General features: G+C 48.7%; 1 protein-coding gene across 8 annotated transcripts in view; it reads left to right on the forward strand.

Moving 5' to 3' along the window:
* Positions 1–17,095, forward strand: part of LOC146869624 (upstream-binding protein 1-like) — a 264,392-nt gene that overhangs the window by 134,820 nt on the left and 112,477 nt on the right. For 4 of the 8 annotated variants that reach the window (XM_085608806.1, XM_085608817.1, XM_085608855.1 and 1 more), the window contains exon 3: positions 6,066–6,110. The exons of the other annotated variants lie outside the window; for them this stretch is intronic. In XM_085608806.1, the coding sequence (XP_085464932.1) occupies positions 6,066–6,110 (45 nt within the window). The remainder of the gene's footprint in view (positions 1–6,065; positions 6,111–17,095) is intronic. 8 annotated transcript variants of the gene reach the window in all.

Raw genomic sequence — 17,095 nt, forward strand, 5'->3', positions numbered from 1 at the left:
GTGAGCAGCACTTCAGAACAGTTTGGATAAAGCTTAGCCGATTCCCGGGAGCTGTTTAGTGATTTTTGTGTGTCTCTGGCACCCAGTAGCAGTGCGTTTAGCCCGAAGGCCACATTTGGCATGTTCTGACTGGAACTCACCATTATAGAGAGAATGTAATACTAGGTAATTTATTGTAACATGCCCCCCTTTCTCTGTAGTCCCCGGCACCTGTTTAGAGGTGGACAGGAAGGAGCCCTCTCTCCTTCCAGCACAGCAAGCAATACCACAGAACAGTGCCAAAACCAACACAAGCATTGGCATAGCCAATAGGTCTCGCCTTTGGTACCTTATAAGTGTTTAGCCATTCAACAGTTGCATAACTAAATATTTATAAGGTCCCAAAAGCGAGACCTATTGGCTATGAAAGTGATCGGGATCGCGATCACGATCAAACATCAAAGCGGCCGTGAAAGTGAAAGTAATCGCGGTAAAGCACGGCGCGCGCGCGCCAGCGCACATGCACTGTAGCTCCAGGCTGGCCTGGTAGCACTTTTTGGAGCCCTCTCAATGCATGCGCTGGGTCAGGCGAGACCTAACAAACGGCTCCCGGTAGCTCAGCTCATGTGCCCCGGTAGATGTGAGGCTGTGAGCTGATGAGTAAGAGGTTTAGGGGCAGAGTGAGGAGCTGGCAACCTATACCAGGGTGGAGCAACAGCACCGAGGCGTCTACAGCAACAGGGGACGGGTCTCCTCAGCTCCGAAGTGTGAGGCCAGCACGTGGGAGCCATACAGCGGCAGCCAATGCTTGTGAAGCAAGTAATCAAGCATTGGCAAAGGTCAAATAAAACCAAGCTAGTGCCAACTAACACGAAGGGTGGGACGGGGAATGCTAAAATTGGGGGCTGGAGGTAACATATCTTGCACTTGTTAGTGTTGTGAGACAGAGAAAAGGGTCAGCGACAGGAGGATATTTACAGCTGGGACTAATTAAAGTCCCAGATAACCTAACTATCTGTAGAAATGTAAATGCTGCATTTTAAAACATATTAGGCATTTGTTATCAACCCACAACATAGCAGCATGTTTTTTGAAGGAGCACACAATTAAAACTCACAATTAAAACTGCTAGACTTACCGACAAAGCTGCAGAATGTTATCTGTCCTGCTCTTTACAAGTCTAACCTCTCTCCCTGAAAGCGTGCTTCTGAAGAGTGCGGCCCCCATCCTTTTCCCGTCCGGGCTCTGACTGAAGAGAAACAATGTAACTTGTTACTTTGTTTCTCTTCAGTTCAGTCCTGCCCTGGGTCAGCGCGAGGAGCTCAGAGCAGGCTGCAGGCTGCACCTGCTTTCTAGAGGAAGCCTTTCACTCACAGCTCTTTACTGAAGAGCTGAGGGGGCCCCCTTCACCTACCGAAGACTGGGGGCCCCCCGCACCGCAGGGGCTGCGGGGTTGTTTGTTACGCCCCTGGCCTCCTTGGGACCTCGCGATTGAAGAGGAATGAATTCCCCAACTTAAAACGCGCCACAGAGCATGTTTGCACAGTATCACCACAGGCAGGTTTTAAGTTGCGGGATTAAGTCCCCTTGAATCCAGAGGTCCCCTAGCGGCCAACTAGGCCACCAGGTACCTCCAGTAAGCGCCACAGCTGCGTTGCAGAGAGGTGTAAAAAGGGGCGTGGCCTCCTTACACCTCTCTGCAACGCAGCCCCCTGGCGCATACTGGAGGTTCCTGGTGGGCTAGTTGGTCCCCAGGGACCCCCAGTATTCAAGGGGAATTAGTTCCCCCTCCGCGTTTGCAGAGTGGTGTAAGGAGGGAGTGTGGCCTCAGCCCGATCCCGGGATTTTTTTTTTTTTTTTTTTTTTTTTAGAAGGGGGGCTGTATTCTCAGCCTCGCATCTTGGTAAGAGAGAGGCCCGCGAATGTCTTAAGTTGTCCCTTAGATTGTCACCTTACGTTTGGTACTTATTGTTTCGCTTTTCCGGTTACAAAACTTGGACTACATATCCCAGAGTGCCAAAAAGAAGCAGGCTTGTACGAGCAACTCACGCCTGACACCGACAGGCCGCTCAGCCAAGCCACAGCTATAACATTTTAGCTGCCTTGCTTCAAACTGATCAAAGTGCCTAGACACATCGGAAGTGCTACAGTGTGCTATGCACGTGCAGAGTTTTATTTGTTACAGGTGGCTGCAGGAACGGAATTCCTCGCCCCCTGGGGCTGTTCACCCTCCCCTGAACCTGCAGTCACAGACTCTGTGGCCTCGAGACCTGTGGGCGCTCACCTGATGCTGCTCCCTGGAAGGGCCGGTTGGCTTATTCTTTGGGTATTGCGTTAATTAGCTGCTGATTACATTCAAGTCTCCCACAGCCAGAGCGGACAGGACCAAGCATGTGTGCGAAAGGGAGATTAAGGGCGCCTTGGGGCGCACCCGAGGCAGGACCCGCCCTCACATACATTCACACGCTTCACAAACCCACTCGGACAGAAATTATGTCCTGGCACCAAAATAAAAGTGGCCCTCCTTCGCATATCAGGGCAGTTTTGCTGTACATACACAGGTAGGGGTACGGACCGTACATACGGGGGCTGGGGGGGGTACAGTCCGTACATACGGGGGCTGGGGGGGGGTACGGTCCGTACGTACGGGGGCTGGGGGGGGTACGGTCCGTACATACGGGGGCTGGGGGGGGGGTACGGCGCGTACCAGGCCCCCAAATCTGGTCGTTTTGTGGCGTACTTCGCTTTCCCGGCACTTTTTGGGTGCCGGAAAAATATTGCCGTCCGGACTGCTGTTGGCACGAATCGTAATTCCTGGTTCGTGAAACGATGGCTGCATGCGTCCCGACGTCACGTCGGCGCTTTCCCGGGTCACATTTGTCCGTGTATTTTCGTCGGTTGGCGTTTTGTACGATTCGGACGGAAATGCTATTTCCGTGCAAATCGTAATTCCATGTTTGGAGATTGTTGCAACCGGGTACGCGTCGGACGGAGAAAATGCTCCGTCCGACGGTTCGTACCCGGTTTCTCCAGGATCGGAATCGGCACCATAGTGTACATTTCCGACTTTGAAACCTCAAAACGTTTTTGGAGTAACCCTGTGAATCTTCATCACCACCCATTTCCCAGGAGAAGTCACATGCATAAACAGTGCAAATATTTAATGAACACACATTTATTTCTGCATGCAGAATGCGACACAAATGTACACTTAAAAGTGCTCCATTCTCATTTCCACTAAGAAAATACATTTAAGGAGTAAACCTTCGTGCATTTTCAGGTTGGGAAACTGACTGGAAATATTTAGTGAATACCCACAACTTTTTGCGCCTGCAGGCAATGCTTGTAGATTTTCACATACTTATGCTGGTTGACCCATCCAGGAATGCTCCACAATCCTGCCTATGGGCGCAATTCTGCTCACAAGGAAATCTCAACATAGTGGTGGACTCTGTCAGCCAATCTTATTAGAACAGCAACATCTCACGAATAGGGATAATGCAAATGACGAAAGGAGGTTTCTTCAACCAAATGCACATATTTGCACCTAAGTTAGGTATGCATGAGCTCACCTTTCAAAAAACACTAATTCAGTAGGCCTAAGCCAGTTTAATAAATATGCGTTATCAGACGACCAACAGTAGGCACGTATGTCATTGCATGTAAGTGAGTGAGTGATGACATCACATACTTATAATAAGCATGAACTGTGAACAGTCTTAGTCAAGAAATGGGCAGACATACCACAAATTCTCTCTGTGACCGGGGTGGCCCAAAAACATGAAGTGGGTTTCTGCCGGCAGTCAGTACCATAAGTACAGCTGCGATAAAGGGGAATTCCACCCATAAATTACAACGTTATGTTGATATATTCAATAAGCAGTAATTGTTAAACGATACTGCGGTTACTCTTCGAATTGGCAAAAAAGATCCTTATGCAATGTAAAGCGAAAGCTATCATTGCAATCGGCTGTTTGGCATAGAGCTGAACTTTATATGACGGAGCTGGGGAGTATCTCAGCTCTGCAATAAAGCCAGTCGAACTGCATGTACTGGAGCACTCCCAGTTTGGCGCAGAATGTCAGAAAAATTGTGCAACTGATGCGGCCACAGCTGTGACTCGCAACACTCTGCCTAGCAATGAGAAAATCTGAGTGGTAAAAAGGAGAAGCAAACGATGGTTCGGTTGTCACCTTTGGACTGGTGCAAAGCACAGCGACCATCATGCCAGTTACTCCGAACAAGACAAGCCCGGCGGAGCGTGGCGCGAGCGCATTCCAGGCGGGGGAGCGGACCCTTTGAAGTGCTCCCAAAAAGTAGATTGCATGGCGGCACGATGCGCGTGATTGTGCGCGTGCTAGCCATGCAATCCGCTTTTTGGGAGCACTTTTCAAACCCGCTTACAATAGTCTCGCTTTGCGATCGCTTACGCGATAGCAAGGCGAGACCTAAAAGAGGCTATCCGAAGAAACTTTTGAAAAAAGCAATGAATAGAGCGTGGTGGACTCCAAGAGAAGAGCTGCTCAAAAAGACAGCAAAACTACCACTAGAAAGGATTGTCTGTGTCTCCACATTCTGTCCCAATTCGAACAATTTGAAAAAAATCGTCATCCAAAATTGGCATCTGATAAAAAATCTGGACCTTTCATTAAAGCAGAATCCACTCTTTGCTTTTAAAAAAGACCGCAACATAGCGATATCAAATCGTACGAGCAGCAATGCCAAAAGACAAACAAACCTCCCTACGGGACTATGTAGGACTTCCTCCAGTACGAGGCCATCATAAATGTGGAACCTGTATTTGCTGCGAGTCCACAGAGGAGGGTGCATTATTTGAATACAATTCCATTTTTTGTAAACATGAATCTTTTACCAATTGTAAAAGTAAATGTGATCTACGGGATACGTTGCCCCTGTAACCTATTATATATATGGAAAACAAGTCAAGAAATCCGAACAAGAGTGTCGCAACACAAATCGCGAATCAATAAAAATGTGGAAACAGCCCCATTAGTAAATCATTGGAAAGACAAAAATCACCAAATTAATTACTTGAAATGGACAGTAATCTCCAAAGTTGAAAGAGATGAAAGAGGCGGCGACCTGGAACTTAAATTATCCAGAAGAGAAGCTATGCTAATATTGAAGTTTAACACAGCCATTAACGGACTCAATGAGCTCTCAGAGCTTTATAAACTGAGCTAATATGCCATTATTTCATCGTCCTTTTTCACGAGTATTAATAAAGTTTCATCCCCTTTAAATTACACGCTAAAGAGAGACTGAAATTCCTTCTATTGAAAGTCTGTTTTCTATGTTTGATAAAACAAAAACGAACACCCCATCGTTTTTGACAAGAACGTGTTGTTCATAAGTATTAATAAAGTTGCCTTCGTTGCAATTATGATTTGTGTGGCACATCCACACAATTTATAACTCAAAGCCTCAAACTCGTTCTTTTCTTAAACATATTCATCAACACAAATCAAGACCCGCTACTGAAAGTTCATCTTTCATGTCTCTTAAAGTAAATACAAACATCCAGACCACGTATGGACACGTGATTAGAGACAGCGCTCACCAACGGCTACCGCTATTGACGAGGAGAAAATCCAGGTAAACTTGTTCTACAGGCTTCTTCATAAAACAACTGATAAAAGCGAAAATCAAGTTACGCGACCCTTAGTCAGAGCGCTAACGCTATCTTTTATCGCTAACAGCTTTCATAAAAGAATTGCAAGACCGGGTGACCCTCCGAATCGGCTTAAAAAGTCTCCCGCATACAATTTAGGTACTTCACTTCCAAGAACTAATTGCAAACGTACTTGATTCTGATTTTATTCTTCAATATTGAAAAGAAATTCTTCATACTTCTCTACAGTTGGCGAGAGACCACATTGCTAATACCTTGTCAGTTAGTCGGACCAAATCTTTACGACTCGTAAACATTTCAAGCCACCACCTGCCTTCATACAAAGAAAACTTAATGTAAGTCTAATAGGAACGAATGTGTGATTGTAATGTGAACATTACCTTTGAACACTGCCACAATCCCGGTTTTATTTATTCAATTTCCCTAATTTCAGGTCCACCACTTGATAGATCGGCTGATCGTTCTTCATTCTATAGAGGTAAATCAAGTTACAATTAAAGTGTGTATGTGCTCTGAGGAGGTTCCGGGCGTCCACCTTTACTGATAAAGGTTTTTTGTCATTTTAACTTACAGGTCCTGATGAGAGCCCCAGAAACCAAGGGGTTTCGAAACGCGTAGACCTTGTGATGTGACCACAAGAATTTTGAATATTTCAAAAAAGAAACAATATAGAGAGTACTTAGTTTAGTATTTTCTCTGTGGTCTAGTTTAAAAGAATTTTACTTGTGTTTTCAAACCAAACTTTGCTAATTCAGTTTCTGTATGTTTTTTGATTGGCGGAAGGTGACTAGTGAATGGTGTGTGATATCAGTGTGTGGAATGAATTAATGAATGGTGTGAACAATTTCGTCTAAAGTATGTCCCATTAATGTGAGGTGGAATTTTTGTGATTTTTTGGAAAATGGAAGGTTCATAATGTAAATCGAAATAAATAAATTCATGGATTAACTCGACGAAAACAAAGGTCTTAGACAAATTTGGTTGTTTCCCAAAATGTGCCCTCATAAGTGAATTTGAGGTTCAAGAGTAGATGCAGTATTAGCGATTTTGTTATTTCTTATTACAGGCCCAGCTTTACTGCCTTTGGCCTACCTCCAGTGTTGGTTTTGGTCGGTTCTACTGAGGCACAAGATGGCTGCCAACACTTCCTGATCTGGAGTGTTGGCAGCCAATTAGCATTCAGCTCGTGCTCGGGAGGGTTCGGGGAGGGTGCGAGGAGGGTGCGCGGATCCTCCGAGGCCATAGATATATATGTACTTTTAACTGTAATTTTCTCAGGAACTACTGAACGGATTTACACCATTTAAGCAAAAGGCACGAGTCTGAACTGAGGACTACCTCTTTGCCAAATTTGGTGTAATACCGTTCAGCAGTTCGGGCTGTAGCTGCGTCAACAGGTCCTATGGGAAAATGCATGGGGAAAATGCGTTTTGGGACCCCCCTTTTTTCTCGGCCCCCGCTTGCTGAATCACCGTGAAATTTTCAGGATAGCAGCGGACCGAAGCTGGCCAAAAGTTTGGAAAATTTCGCGAAGATTCGTCAATCGGCGCCAACGTTATTCCAAATAGAATGTTGCGGATTTCCTATGGAAAATAGGTCCTAACTATATCTACCTACTGGCGGCCGCCAGTAGGTTTTATTTATTATATATATATATATATATATATATATATATATATATATATATATAGCAAAACAGGTGCACAAATATTTCAAAAAAGCCCACACACTGATTGCTCTGTAAGCCACCTCGGCCATGCCATTGCCTAAACAGAAGGACGCCCGTTGAGCAATCCAAAAAAAGAGCCCTTCGATGTATATGGTGTGATGAAACAAAAAAATTACGCAAAATAAAGTTTGTCCGTTGAATGTAGTTTCTGGAATATGGACGAAAACAAATGGAGCTCTGTAACATATAGAAAAATAAGCAAAGCAGCAAGCGTTCTTTTGGGTACGTTTTTACCTCGAGGCAGAAACCTTCAAGTACAGGGATTGGGACAAACTAACATTTGCTCATTTTCCTGTAATGCAGCCAGTAGGATTGAGGCAAAATGTTCTTGTTAATTTTCAGCGGGTGTAAATTCGCCTAATGTGGCCCTTTTTCTCTGCTTTCCGTCCAGTGCTTGTTTTCTTAATGTTCACCACATATGTCCCTCTGCCACACTGATCCTATGCGCTTTGCATCTGCCTCTTACTTCCTACCACATTCCATAGAACCATATCACCAAGCATGCCTGCAAGTAGAAGCGAGTTTGCACCCTTTTTTAGGTCTCTGCTAGCGAAGGCTGCGCTTGCGCAGTCTCGCTCGCGATATTTAATGACTTGGAGAAGAGGGGCTTGAACCCGCCCCTCTTCTCCCCTCTTCTCCATTGGCTGGCCTCTTGAGTGCTGGCCAGCCATTGGAGAAGAGGTTTGTCTCTCCGATCAGGCCCCGTCCTTTTCGGATTCGGGGGCGTGTTTTTTGCTACTTTTCTGATTATCTCCTCCAGCCAATGGCAAGAGGAGAACACGCCCCCAAATCCGAAATCGCCGCTGCCTTTCTCCGAGGCATTTCTGCTTAGCCTCGGAGAAAGGCAGTGGTGTGCTTGTTTGATGGTTCTCTTTCACCCAGGATTCTTCATTTCTTCTTCTCTCGACGTTGTTAATATTCTTCTTCTTGACTAGGCTTCCTCCTTCTGCCCTAGATTTTCTCTTTACATTCCCTCCGTGGGGTTCTCATGTTTTCTCCAGTTTGCACTCCTTAGCATCAAAAGACGTATGCTTTTCCACTAGGCGCTAACCACTCTGCCCCTTCACTTACCTACGCGCTCTTCTAATTGCCTCTCAAAGCCCCTACACCGCCCGTCATCTTACTCCGCAGGACATTGTTCCCCTGCTACAAGTACTTGAACACGAGAAGCCGCATCGATGAAGGAAAAACACGTGTATTGTGCAGTGGAGAACCCCCCGCCACCCAAAGATAGCCTGCACACATCCAAGTCAAGACATTTTTTTTTGCGCCATGCAGCGCGTGCCCAGCTTTTGGGGGTTTACTTTGTGGATCGTAACGTTGGATGTCCTCCCAGGGCCGCGCGCGCGCCCGCCCGTGAATCCTCGAATTACCTGCAGTCCAAGAGCAGAGTCCCCTGGCGGCGTCTCCACGGCTGAGCACGCTGTACTCGTGCATTTGCCAAGGCAGCACTCCTGGGCGCGCAGCCCCTACACCGCCCGCCATCTTACTCCGCAGGACATTGTTCCCCTGCTACAAGTACTTAAACACGAGAAGCCGCATCGATGAAGGAGAAACACGAGTATTGTGCTGTGGAGAACCCCCCGCCACCCAAAGATAGCCTGCACACATCCAAGTCAAGACATTTTTTTCTGCGCCATGCAGCGCGTGCCCAGCTTTTGGGGGTTTACTTTGTGGATCGTAACGTTTGATGTCCTCCAAGGGCCGCGCGCGCACGCCCGTGAATCCTCGAATTACCTGCAGTCCAAAACCAGAGTCCCCTGGCGGCTCTCCGCGGCTGAGCACGCTGTACTCGTGCATTCGCCAAGGCAGCACTCCTGGGCGCGCAGACACAGAACAAATCAGATGAAAGCATTTTAAAATAGCTCCGGACTATGAACTTTCTCCTGCGGCAGCACAACAGTGGTCAGAGGGCTTGGTGAGCATGAGCTGAAGCCCGCTCCTCAAGCAGATGCGCGCACATTAACCCACGGCAAGCCAGCGGCCTAGCTTGTGAACATCTGCACAGCATGGACGGGAGAGTTTGTGTCCTCTTCTGTCAGTGGGTTCGAATTAGTAAATATGGTGGGTATGTAGGGTGGCCAACTGGCATGGGCGCAAACTCAGGACTGTGCGTGTAAAAGTTCAGGACAAAGGGTAAAAATTCAGGACAAAAGTTCAGGACAGGAGGTAAAAATTCGGGACAAAATGTATGCTTTACAGACACATCAGGGAATGTCATGCAATAGTATACAAATTAATAGGCAAAGAACATAAGTACAAGTCACTTTCTCCTGCCTGGTCACTTTCTCCTGCCCCGTCACTTTCTCCTGCCCCGTCACTTTCTCCTGCCCCGTCACTTTCTCCTGCCCCGTCACTTTCTCCTGCCCCGTCACTTTCTCCTGCCCCGTCACTTTCTCCTGCCCCGTCACTTTCTCCTGCCCCGTCACTTTCTCCTGCCCCGTCACTTTCTCCTGCCCCGTCACTTTCTCCTGCCCCGTCACTTTCTCCTGCCCCGTCACTTTCTCCTGCCCCGTCACTTTCTCCTGCCCCGTCACTTTCTCCTGCCCCGTCACTTTCTCCTGCCCCGTCACTTTCTCCTGCCCCGTCACTTTCTCCTGCCCCGTCACTTTCTCCTGCCCCGTCACTTTCTCCTGCCCCGTCACTTTCTCCTGCCCCGTCACTTTCTCCTGCCCCGTCACTTTCTCCTGCCCCGTCACTTTCTCCTGCCCCGTCACTTTCTCCTGCCCCGTCACTTTCTCCTGCCCCGTCACTTTCTCCTGCCCCGTCACTTTCTCCTGCCCCGTCACTTTCTCCTGCCCCGTCACTTTCTCCTGCCCCGTCACTTTCTCCTGCCCCGTCACTTTCTCCTGCCCCGTCACTTTCTCCTGCCCCGTCACTTTCTCCTGCCCCGTCACTTTCTCCTGCCCCGTCACTTTCTCCTGCCCCGTCACTTTCTCCTGCCCCGTCACTTTCTCCTGCCCCGTCACTTTCTCCTGCCCCGTCACTTTCTCCTGCCCCGTCACTTTCTCCTGCCCCGTCACTTTCTCCTGCCCCGTCACTTTCTCCTGCCCCGTCACTTTCTCCTGCCCCGTCACTTTCTCCTGCCCCGTCACTTTCTCCTGCCCCGTCACTTTCTCCTGCCCCGTCACTTTCTCCTGCCCCGTCACTTTCTCCTGCCCCGTCACTTTCTCCTGCCCCGTCACTTTCTCCTGCCCCGTCACTTTCTCCTGCCCCGTCACTTTCTCCTGCCCCGTCACTTTCTCCTGCCCCGTCACTTTCTCCTGCCCCGTCACTTTCTCCTGCCCCGTCACTTTCTCCTGCCCCGTCACTGCTCCTGCCTTGTCATTTCTCTTGCCTTGTCATTTCTCTTGCCTTGTCACTTCTCTTGCCTTGTCACTTCTCCTGCCCCGTCACTTCTCCTGTCCCGTCGCTTCTCCTGCCCTTTCACCGCTCCTGCCCGTTCAGCACTCCTGCTCATGCCCGAACACCACTCCTGTCCCGCCACTTCTCCTGTCCCGCCACTTCTCCTGTCCCGCCACTTCTCCTGTCCCGTCACTTCTCCTGTCCCGCCACTTCTCCTGTCCCGTCACTTCTCCTTTCCCATCACTTCTCCTGCCCCGTTTACTGCTCCTGTCCATTCACTGCTCCTGTCAGTTTACCGCTCCTGCCCGGTCACCTCTCCTGCTCATGCCTAAACACGGCTCATGCGCCATCAGTTCTCCTGCCCCGTCACCACTCCTGCCCCGTCACCACTCCTGCCCCGTCACCACTCCTGCCCCGTCACCACTCCTGCCCCGTCACCTCTCCTGCCCCGTCACCTCTCCTGCCTTGTCGCCTCTCCTGCTTCGTCGCCTCTCCTGCTTCGTCGCTTCTCCTGCTTCGTCGCTTCTCCTGCTTCGTCGCTTCTCCTGCTTCGTCGCTTCTCCTGCTTCGTCGCTTCTCCTGTCCCGTTCGCTGCTCCTGTCCCGTTCGCTGCTCCTGTCCCGTTCGCTGCTCCTGTCCCGTTCGCTGCTCCTGTCCCGTTCGCTGCTCCTGTCCCGTTCGCTGCTCCTGTCCCGTTCGCTGCTCCTGTCCCGTTCGCTGCTCCTGTCCCGTTCGCTGCTCCTGTCCCGTTCGCTGCTCCTGTCCCGTTCGCTGCTCCTGTCCCGTTCGCTGCTCCTGTCCCGTTCGCTGCTCCTGTCCGGTCAGCACTCAGTGGCTCTGTGTGTGGGTGCAAATGCAATAGGTCTCGCATTTGAGAGTGATTAAGCTATTGACATTGTAAATAACAATGCCGTTTCTTTAAATGTTTTAAAAACAAAAACATAAACAAAAATAATGTCATGAGCAATGTCAATAGCTCTAACTTTACCAATGCCGAGACCATTGCATTGTAAATGCTTGTTTCTCCAAGGTTTGATTAGGCTGGAAGCATATCCGGTAGTACAGAGTGTAGCTTGGAAAGAGGCCTTTTTTTTTTTTTTTTTTAAAAAGAACTAACTGTTGACATCATATCCCCTCCTGCTCACAACAAAGTTCCGGGATAGACGAGGAAAGGATCTGTGAGCCTTTTTTGGTCTGCCTGACCGACTGCTCCTTGAAGACTTACTGTTTCCAATCCAGACAGTAGCCTTTGGGTGAGCCCCCAGCAGCCATTTGCATCTTCAGCTCATCCCAATGCAGCCACTGGTTTGAGATGTTGTTGCCACATTCTAGATCATCAACCAAGACGTGTACACATCTCCCACCTCCTGCCTTTGAATGCCCAGGGTATCATTTCACCTCTCAGGGGGTGGTTCCATTGCAATGCATAAGGGTCCATTCAACATTTTTTGGGGGCTCACAGTCAGTTCCTTATCTTATACGTGGATTGCATATTTGTTTTTCACTGCAGCAGGCATTTTAGAACATTCGCCAATCTTGTTTTAATGTGTTTATGCAGGGAAAACCAGGCATAGACGATCATTAACGTAACATTATAGCATTTAAGCCAGACTTAAACAATGCCTGTTTCACAAGAAATCCCCATGGACAGCACAGCTTATAAACTGACTTGGGCCACGATTCTACAATGACCTGTAAATCCCTGAACAAACCCATTACATGTCATTATAAAAACAGCAAAATAATCCCAAATTAATATTTTAGAAGTTCATTTTCGGGTCCAAAGGGATCGAAAACTATCATAAGGCTGTTTTTTTATCTTTCCATTGTGCTGTAAATCCAGAAAATTAACAGTCACATTTAGGAAGGAGAAGAAAAAGATGTCTGTAAATGAACTGGGGTGTTGAAGGCTTTGAATGCCAAAGATTAAAGGGGGACTGACTGCTGACAGCTCAGACTGTGAATCCACAGAGGGCCTGGACCTGTGAGGTCTAACGAGAGAGAGAGCGCTTTCGCAAAAACTAGTGACGGGCGCTGTGAACTGGTTTGATCGAAGACTTCTGTAAAGGGCCCCGGAGATTTCTCTGATCTCTGTTCCCTGTTGTACGGTCTAGCTGTTAATACGTACCACTTTTAATAATGTATTTACCAAGAAACTATGATCAAAATTAGCACGACTCTTAGCAGTGTCAGCAGAGAGGCCAATGATTGAATGAGCATGAAGTCTGACCTCCCGCTTACACCTTCCTGAGGAGTTTGCGAGTATTGTGAGAAGCATGCAGTGCTGTGTACGAGCCAGTCTCTAAATGCCTTGATTCAGCAAAATTCACCAGAAATAAACCCGCCCGAGTCATCATCTGAGCACCAAGATGTGATCTAATTAATGTTACTGTGCGTCACATAAGAAAATGGCGTCCACCTGGACTTGTCCTATGAGAAATGGCGAGTATAGATAGCAAATCTTGGCGCTCTGGACTCCTTTTGTGTTCATTATCTACCAGCATTGGCTCGCCAAGATTTTTTCCCCATTTATAATTTCAGTGAGTTAGCCTTTCCGTGAAGGGTGTGCGAAATTTGGGGAATTTGCTTTTACTTGAAACTGCGCAAAATTATACAAAATGCAAAACTGGTATTTAGCTCTATATTTCCGTGTGAAATAAGTACTCACATCCATTTTTGGGTGCAACAATGCGTTTCATAAACACAAAAAAGGGTGTTCGAGGCATATGAGCTGCAGATTATGCACTGTGCATATATCGCCATCTGGTGTTGGGCCCGGATGTTTGCAGTTTGTTTTTCTTCTTGGAAAGTCTTTGGAAGTCACGAGTTCGGTGACTCCTCCTTCGGTCCGTACTGCGCATGGGCTTTGGCTCCATCCTCAGATTGTTTTTTTCCGCCATCGGGCTCGGATGTAATACTTCGTGCTCCGGTCCCGAACTTTGCAGTTCACTGATCGACGAAAAATCCTCGCTCATCGAGCTTCTTCAATATAAGGAAATCATCTTATTCATCTTCTCTTCGGCACTTCTTCGATTCCGGTCGTCGTCGACGGCGGCCTTCGGGCCTATTCCGGCGCCGGTCTCGGCTGATGGAAAGAACTCCCTTCAAGAAGTGCCCTCGATGTGGGTCCAAGTTTCCCCACACGGATCTTCATGAGGTGTGCAACCTCTGCCTCTCCCCAGAACACGAGGCCCGAGACTGTCCCGCCTGCAGGTCTTTTCGATCAAGAAAGACCATTCGAGATCGACTGGCTCGACGCAACATGGCGCACTCCTCGACTTCCGCTCCAGTCGACATCTTCGGAGACCACGTCGAAGCTTCGGGGCAGCAGAACATCGAACAGGAGGATGATGACCTCGTCAGCGCTTCAGAGGCCGACGACTCTGATGTGGAGGACATCACTCCGGCGCAGAAGGTCGTGAGTACAATTCCCTCTCCCACACCCACGCCGATTCCGAAAAAGGCTTCGGTCACACCTTCGCCTCCGGGCCTAGGCAAGACCAAGGACACTGCTTCTCATACCCCACCTTCGGGCCCAGTAAAGAAGCCTTTTAAGCCTTCCGGCAGCTCGGGCTCGAGCCAGCCAACCCCCGGTGCCGAGAAACACCCTTCGGCACGGAAGAAAAAAATGGCCTCCACCTCCGCACCAACCTCGGCACCGAAACCTTGGGTGTCGAAACCTGCTCCTTCGGCGCCTTTGAATCATCACAAGGCCCCCGGCACCGACACAACCGTGCCGAAGCCTTCTTCGGCACCGACCAAAAAACCGGAGGTTCCAAAAAAGCGTGGCTCCGACAAACCTAAAAAGCCGTCTGGTCCGAAACCTTCGGCGCCGACCGAACAACTAGAGTCGCAGGAGCTTTTCACACCAGATCCTTTTCAGAAAACCCTCACAAAGGATCCAAACACTGGACACTTGACTTTGTCTTCGAAAAAGAGACATTTGGACAAGCCAGCTCCGCCTCCACCTCCAAAGGGAAAGGACATTGCTACCTCTCCTTTAAGAGTGCCTTCTCCACCTCCTCCACCTCCTCCACCCTCTCCGCCTCCACCCCTTCCACCCCAACGTTCCCCCACCTTGTCTCCTGTTCCACTTGATTTGGGGGACCCTTATGATCCAGCATATGTGCCACAAGATCCCACCCCTACTGGATCTCCAGACCCATGGGATGACTATAACAATCCGGACATCCCGGATATCCCACAGGATGACCTTTATCCATCTAGGCCATCCCCACCTGAAGACTCCCTGGGGTTTCATCATTTATTACAAAGGGCGGCACACTACCATGGGGTGGAGCTACATACAGACCCAGTGGAGGAAGATTTTCTCTTAGACACCTTTGAGTATACACATAGATCCACTGCCGTTCTACCTATGTTAAAGGGTGTAATTAAACATGCCCCTGAGGTTTTTAAGGACCCAGTCCGGGCCAGGGTCATAAATCCTCGGATAGAGAAAAATTATATAAGGCCGCACCCACAGACCCTTCTTACATTAAAGGCCCTGCACCATTGGATTCCCTAGTAGTGTCTACAGCTAGGAAACGCTTACATTCTCAGGCGTCAGGCGAAGCACCCCCACCGGACAAAGAGTCCAATCTCCTAGATGAGTCAGGGAAGCTCACTGCGTCACAAGCTGCCAATATATGGCGTATAGCTGATACGCAAGCACTGTTGGCGCGATACGACAGAGCGCATTATGATGAGCTAGAAGCAATCATGCACCATCTCCCTGAAAAGTACAAGACTAGAGCCAATGAACTTATTCAGGAGGGTAAGACAATAACCAATACCTCAATACGATGTGCCCTAGATGCAGCAGATACGGCCTCCAGGGCCATAAACACCAGTGTCCTTCTCCGTCGCCATGCCTGGCTCAGGATTTCAGGGTTTAAACCAGAGGTTCAAGCCTCTATATTAAACCACCCATTCGACCAGGACTATCTATTTGGCCCCAAAGTAGACGAAGCCCTCAAAGATGAAGAAAGATACGGACACGGCAAAATCTATGGGAGCCCTGCAGTCACACACTCCCAGGCGCTCCTTTCGCCGTTCTTCCTTTCGAGGCACGGGCTACTCCTCGGATAGTGCATCCACGTCCTATAAATCCCCTCCGCAATCTACCTTCACCAAAGGTTATCAAAGAGGCGGATACAGAGGCAATAATAATAAGGGCAGAGGCAAAACAAATACCGCCCGCTTTGCCACACCTCCTGCCCAATGACTTTCCTCCGCTCCCTCCAGACCATTCCACTCCGGTCGGAGGCAGACTACAATACTTCCTTCACGTCTGGGAGACAATCACCTCAGACAGATGGGTAATACAAATTATTCAGTCAGGGTATTGTCTAGAGTTAACATCTATACCACCCAACATTCCACCCAGGCACCGCCCTATGTCTCAAGAACATACTGCGTTACTAACACAAGAGGTAACCTCTCTCCTTCAAAAAGGAGCAATAGAGCAGGTCCCCATAAAACAACAATTTAGGGGTCTAGTCCCTGTACTTCCTAATTCCAAAGACAGACGAGACCTTACGACCTATCTTAGATCTCAGGCCTCTAAACAAGTACATTCACTCAGGCCATTTTCACATGGTAACCCTTCAACAGGTTCTTCCACTCCTCTCCCACAACGATTTTCTCACCACCCTAGATTTAAAGGACGCGTACTTTCACATCCCAGTACACCAGTCTCACAGGAAGTACCTCAGGTTTGTAGTGGACAACCAACACTACCAGTTAAAGGTGCTCCCGTTCGGGGTAACAGCACCAAGAGTTTTCACCAAGTGCCTAGCAGTAGTGGCTGCACACCTCAGAAGACAGCACATTCACGTCTTCCCCTATCTGGACGATTGGCTCATAAAAGCCACGTCTCACCAACAATGTGTGCAACATACCACCGCCACAGTCCAGCTACTTCACCAGCTAGATTTCACAGTGAACCACCCAAAATCCCACCTGATACCATCACACACAAAACAATATCTCGGAGCCACTATAGACACCTCAAAAGCCATAGCCTACCCCAATCCTCTCAGGATTGCAAAGATACAGGCTCTCTGTCAAAAATTCTTATGCCAACACTCTCCCAGCACGAGTGTTTATGCAGCTCATAGGGATGATGGCCTCTTGCATCTTTATAGTCCCCCATGCAAGACTCCAAATACGTCCAATCCAAGAGTGCTTAGCACAACAGTGGAACCAGGCCCAGGGAAAACTGACAGATCTAGTGTTGGTAGACTGTCGCACCCATCGCTCTCTGCAGTGGTGGAACACCAAAAACCTTTCCAAAGGTCGACCGTTTCTGGACCCAGTTCCACAAGTGATTATAACAACAGACGCATCGCTCTCCGGCTGGGGAGCTCATCTATTACACCTCACGG

This window comes from Triturus cristatus, chromosome 1_1, assembly GCF_964204655.1.
Source record: "Triturus cristatus chromosome 1_1, aTriCri1.1, whole genome shotgun sequence".
In the NCBI taxonomy this organism is placed as follows: domain Eukaryota; kingdom Metazoa; phylum Chordata; class Amphibia; order Caudata; family Salamandridae; genus Triturus; species Triturus cristatus.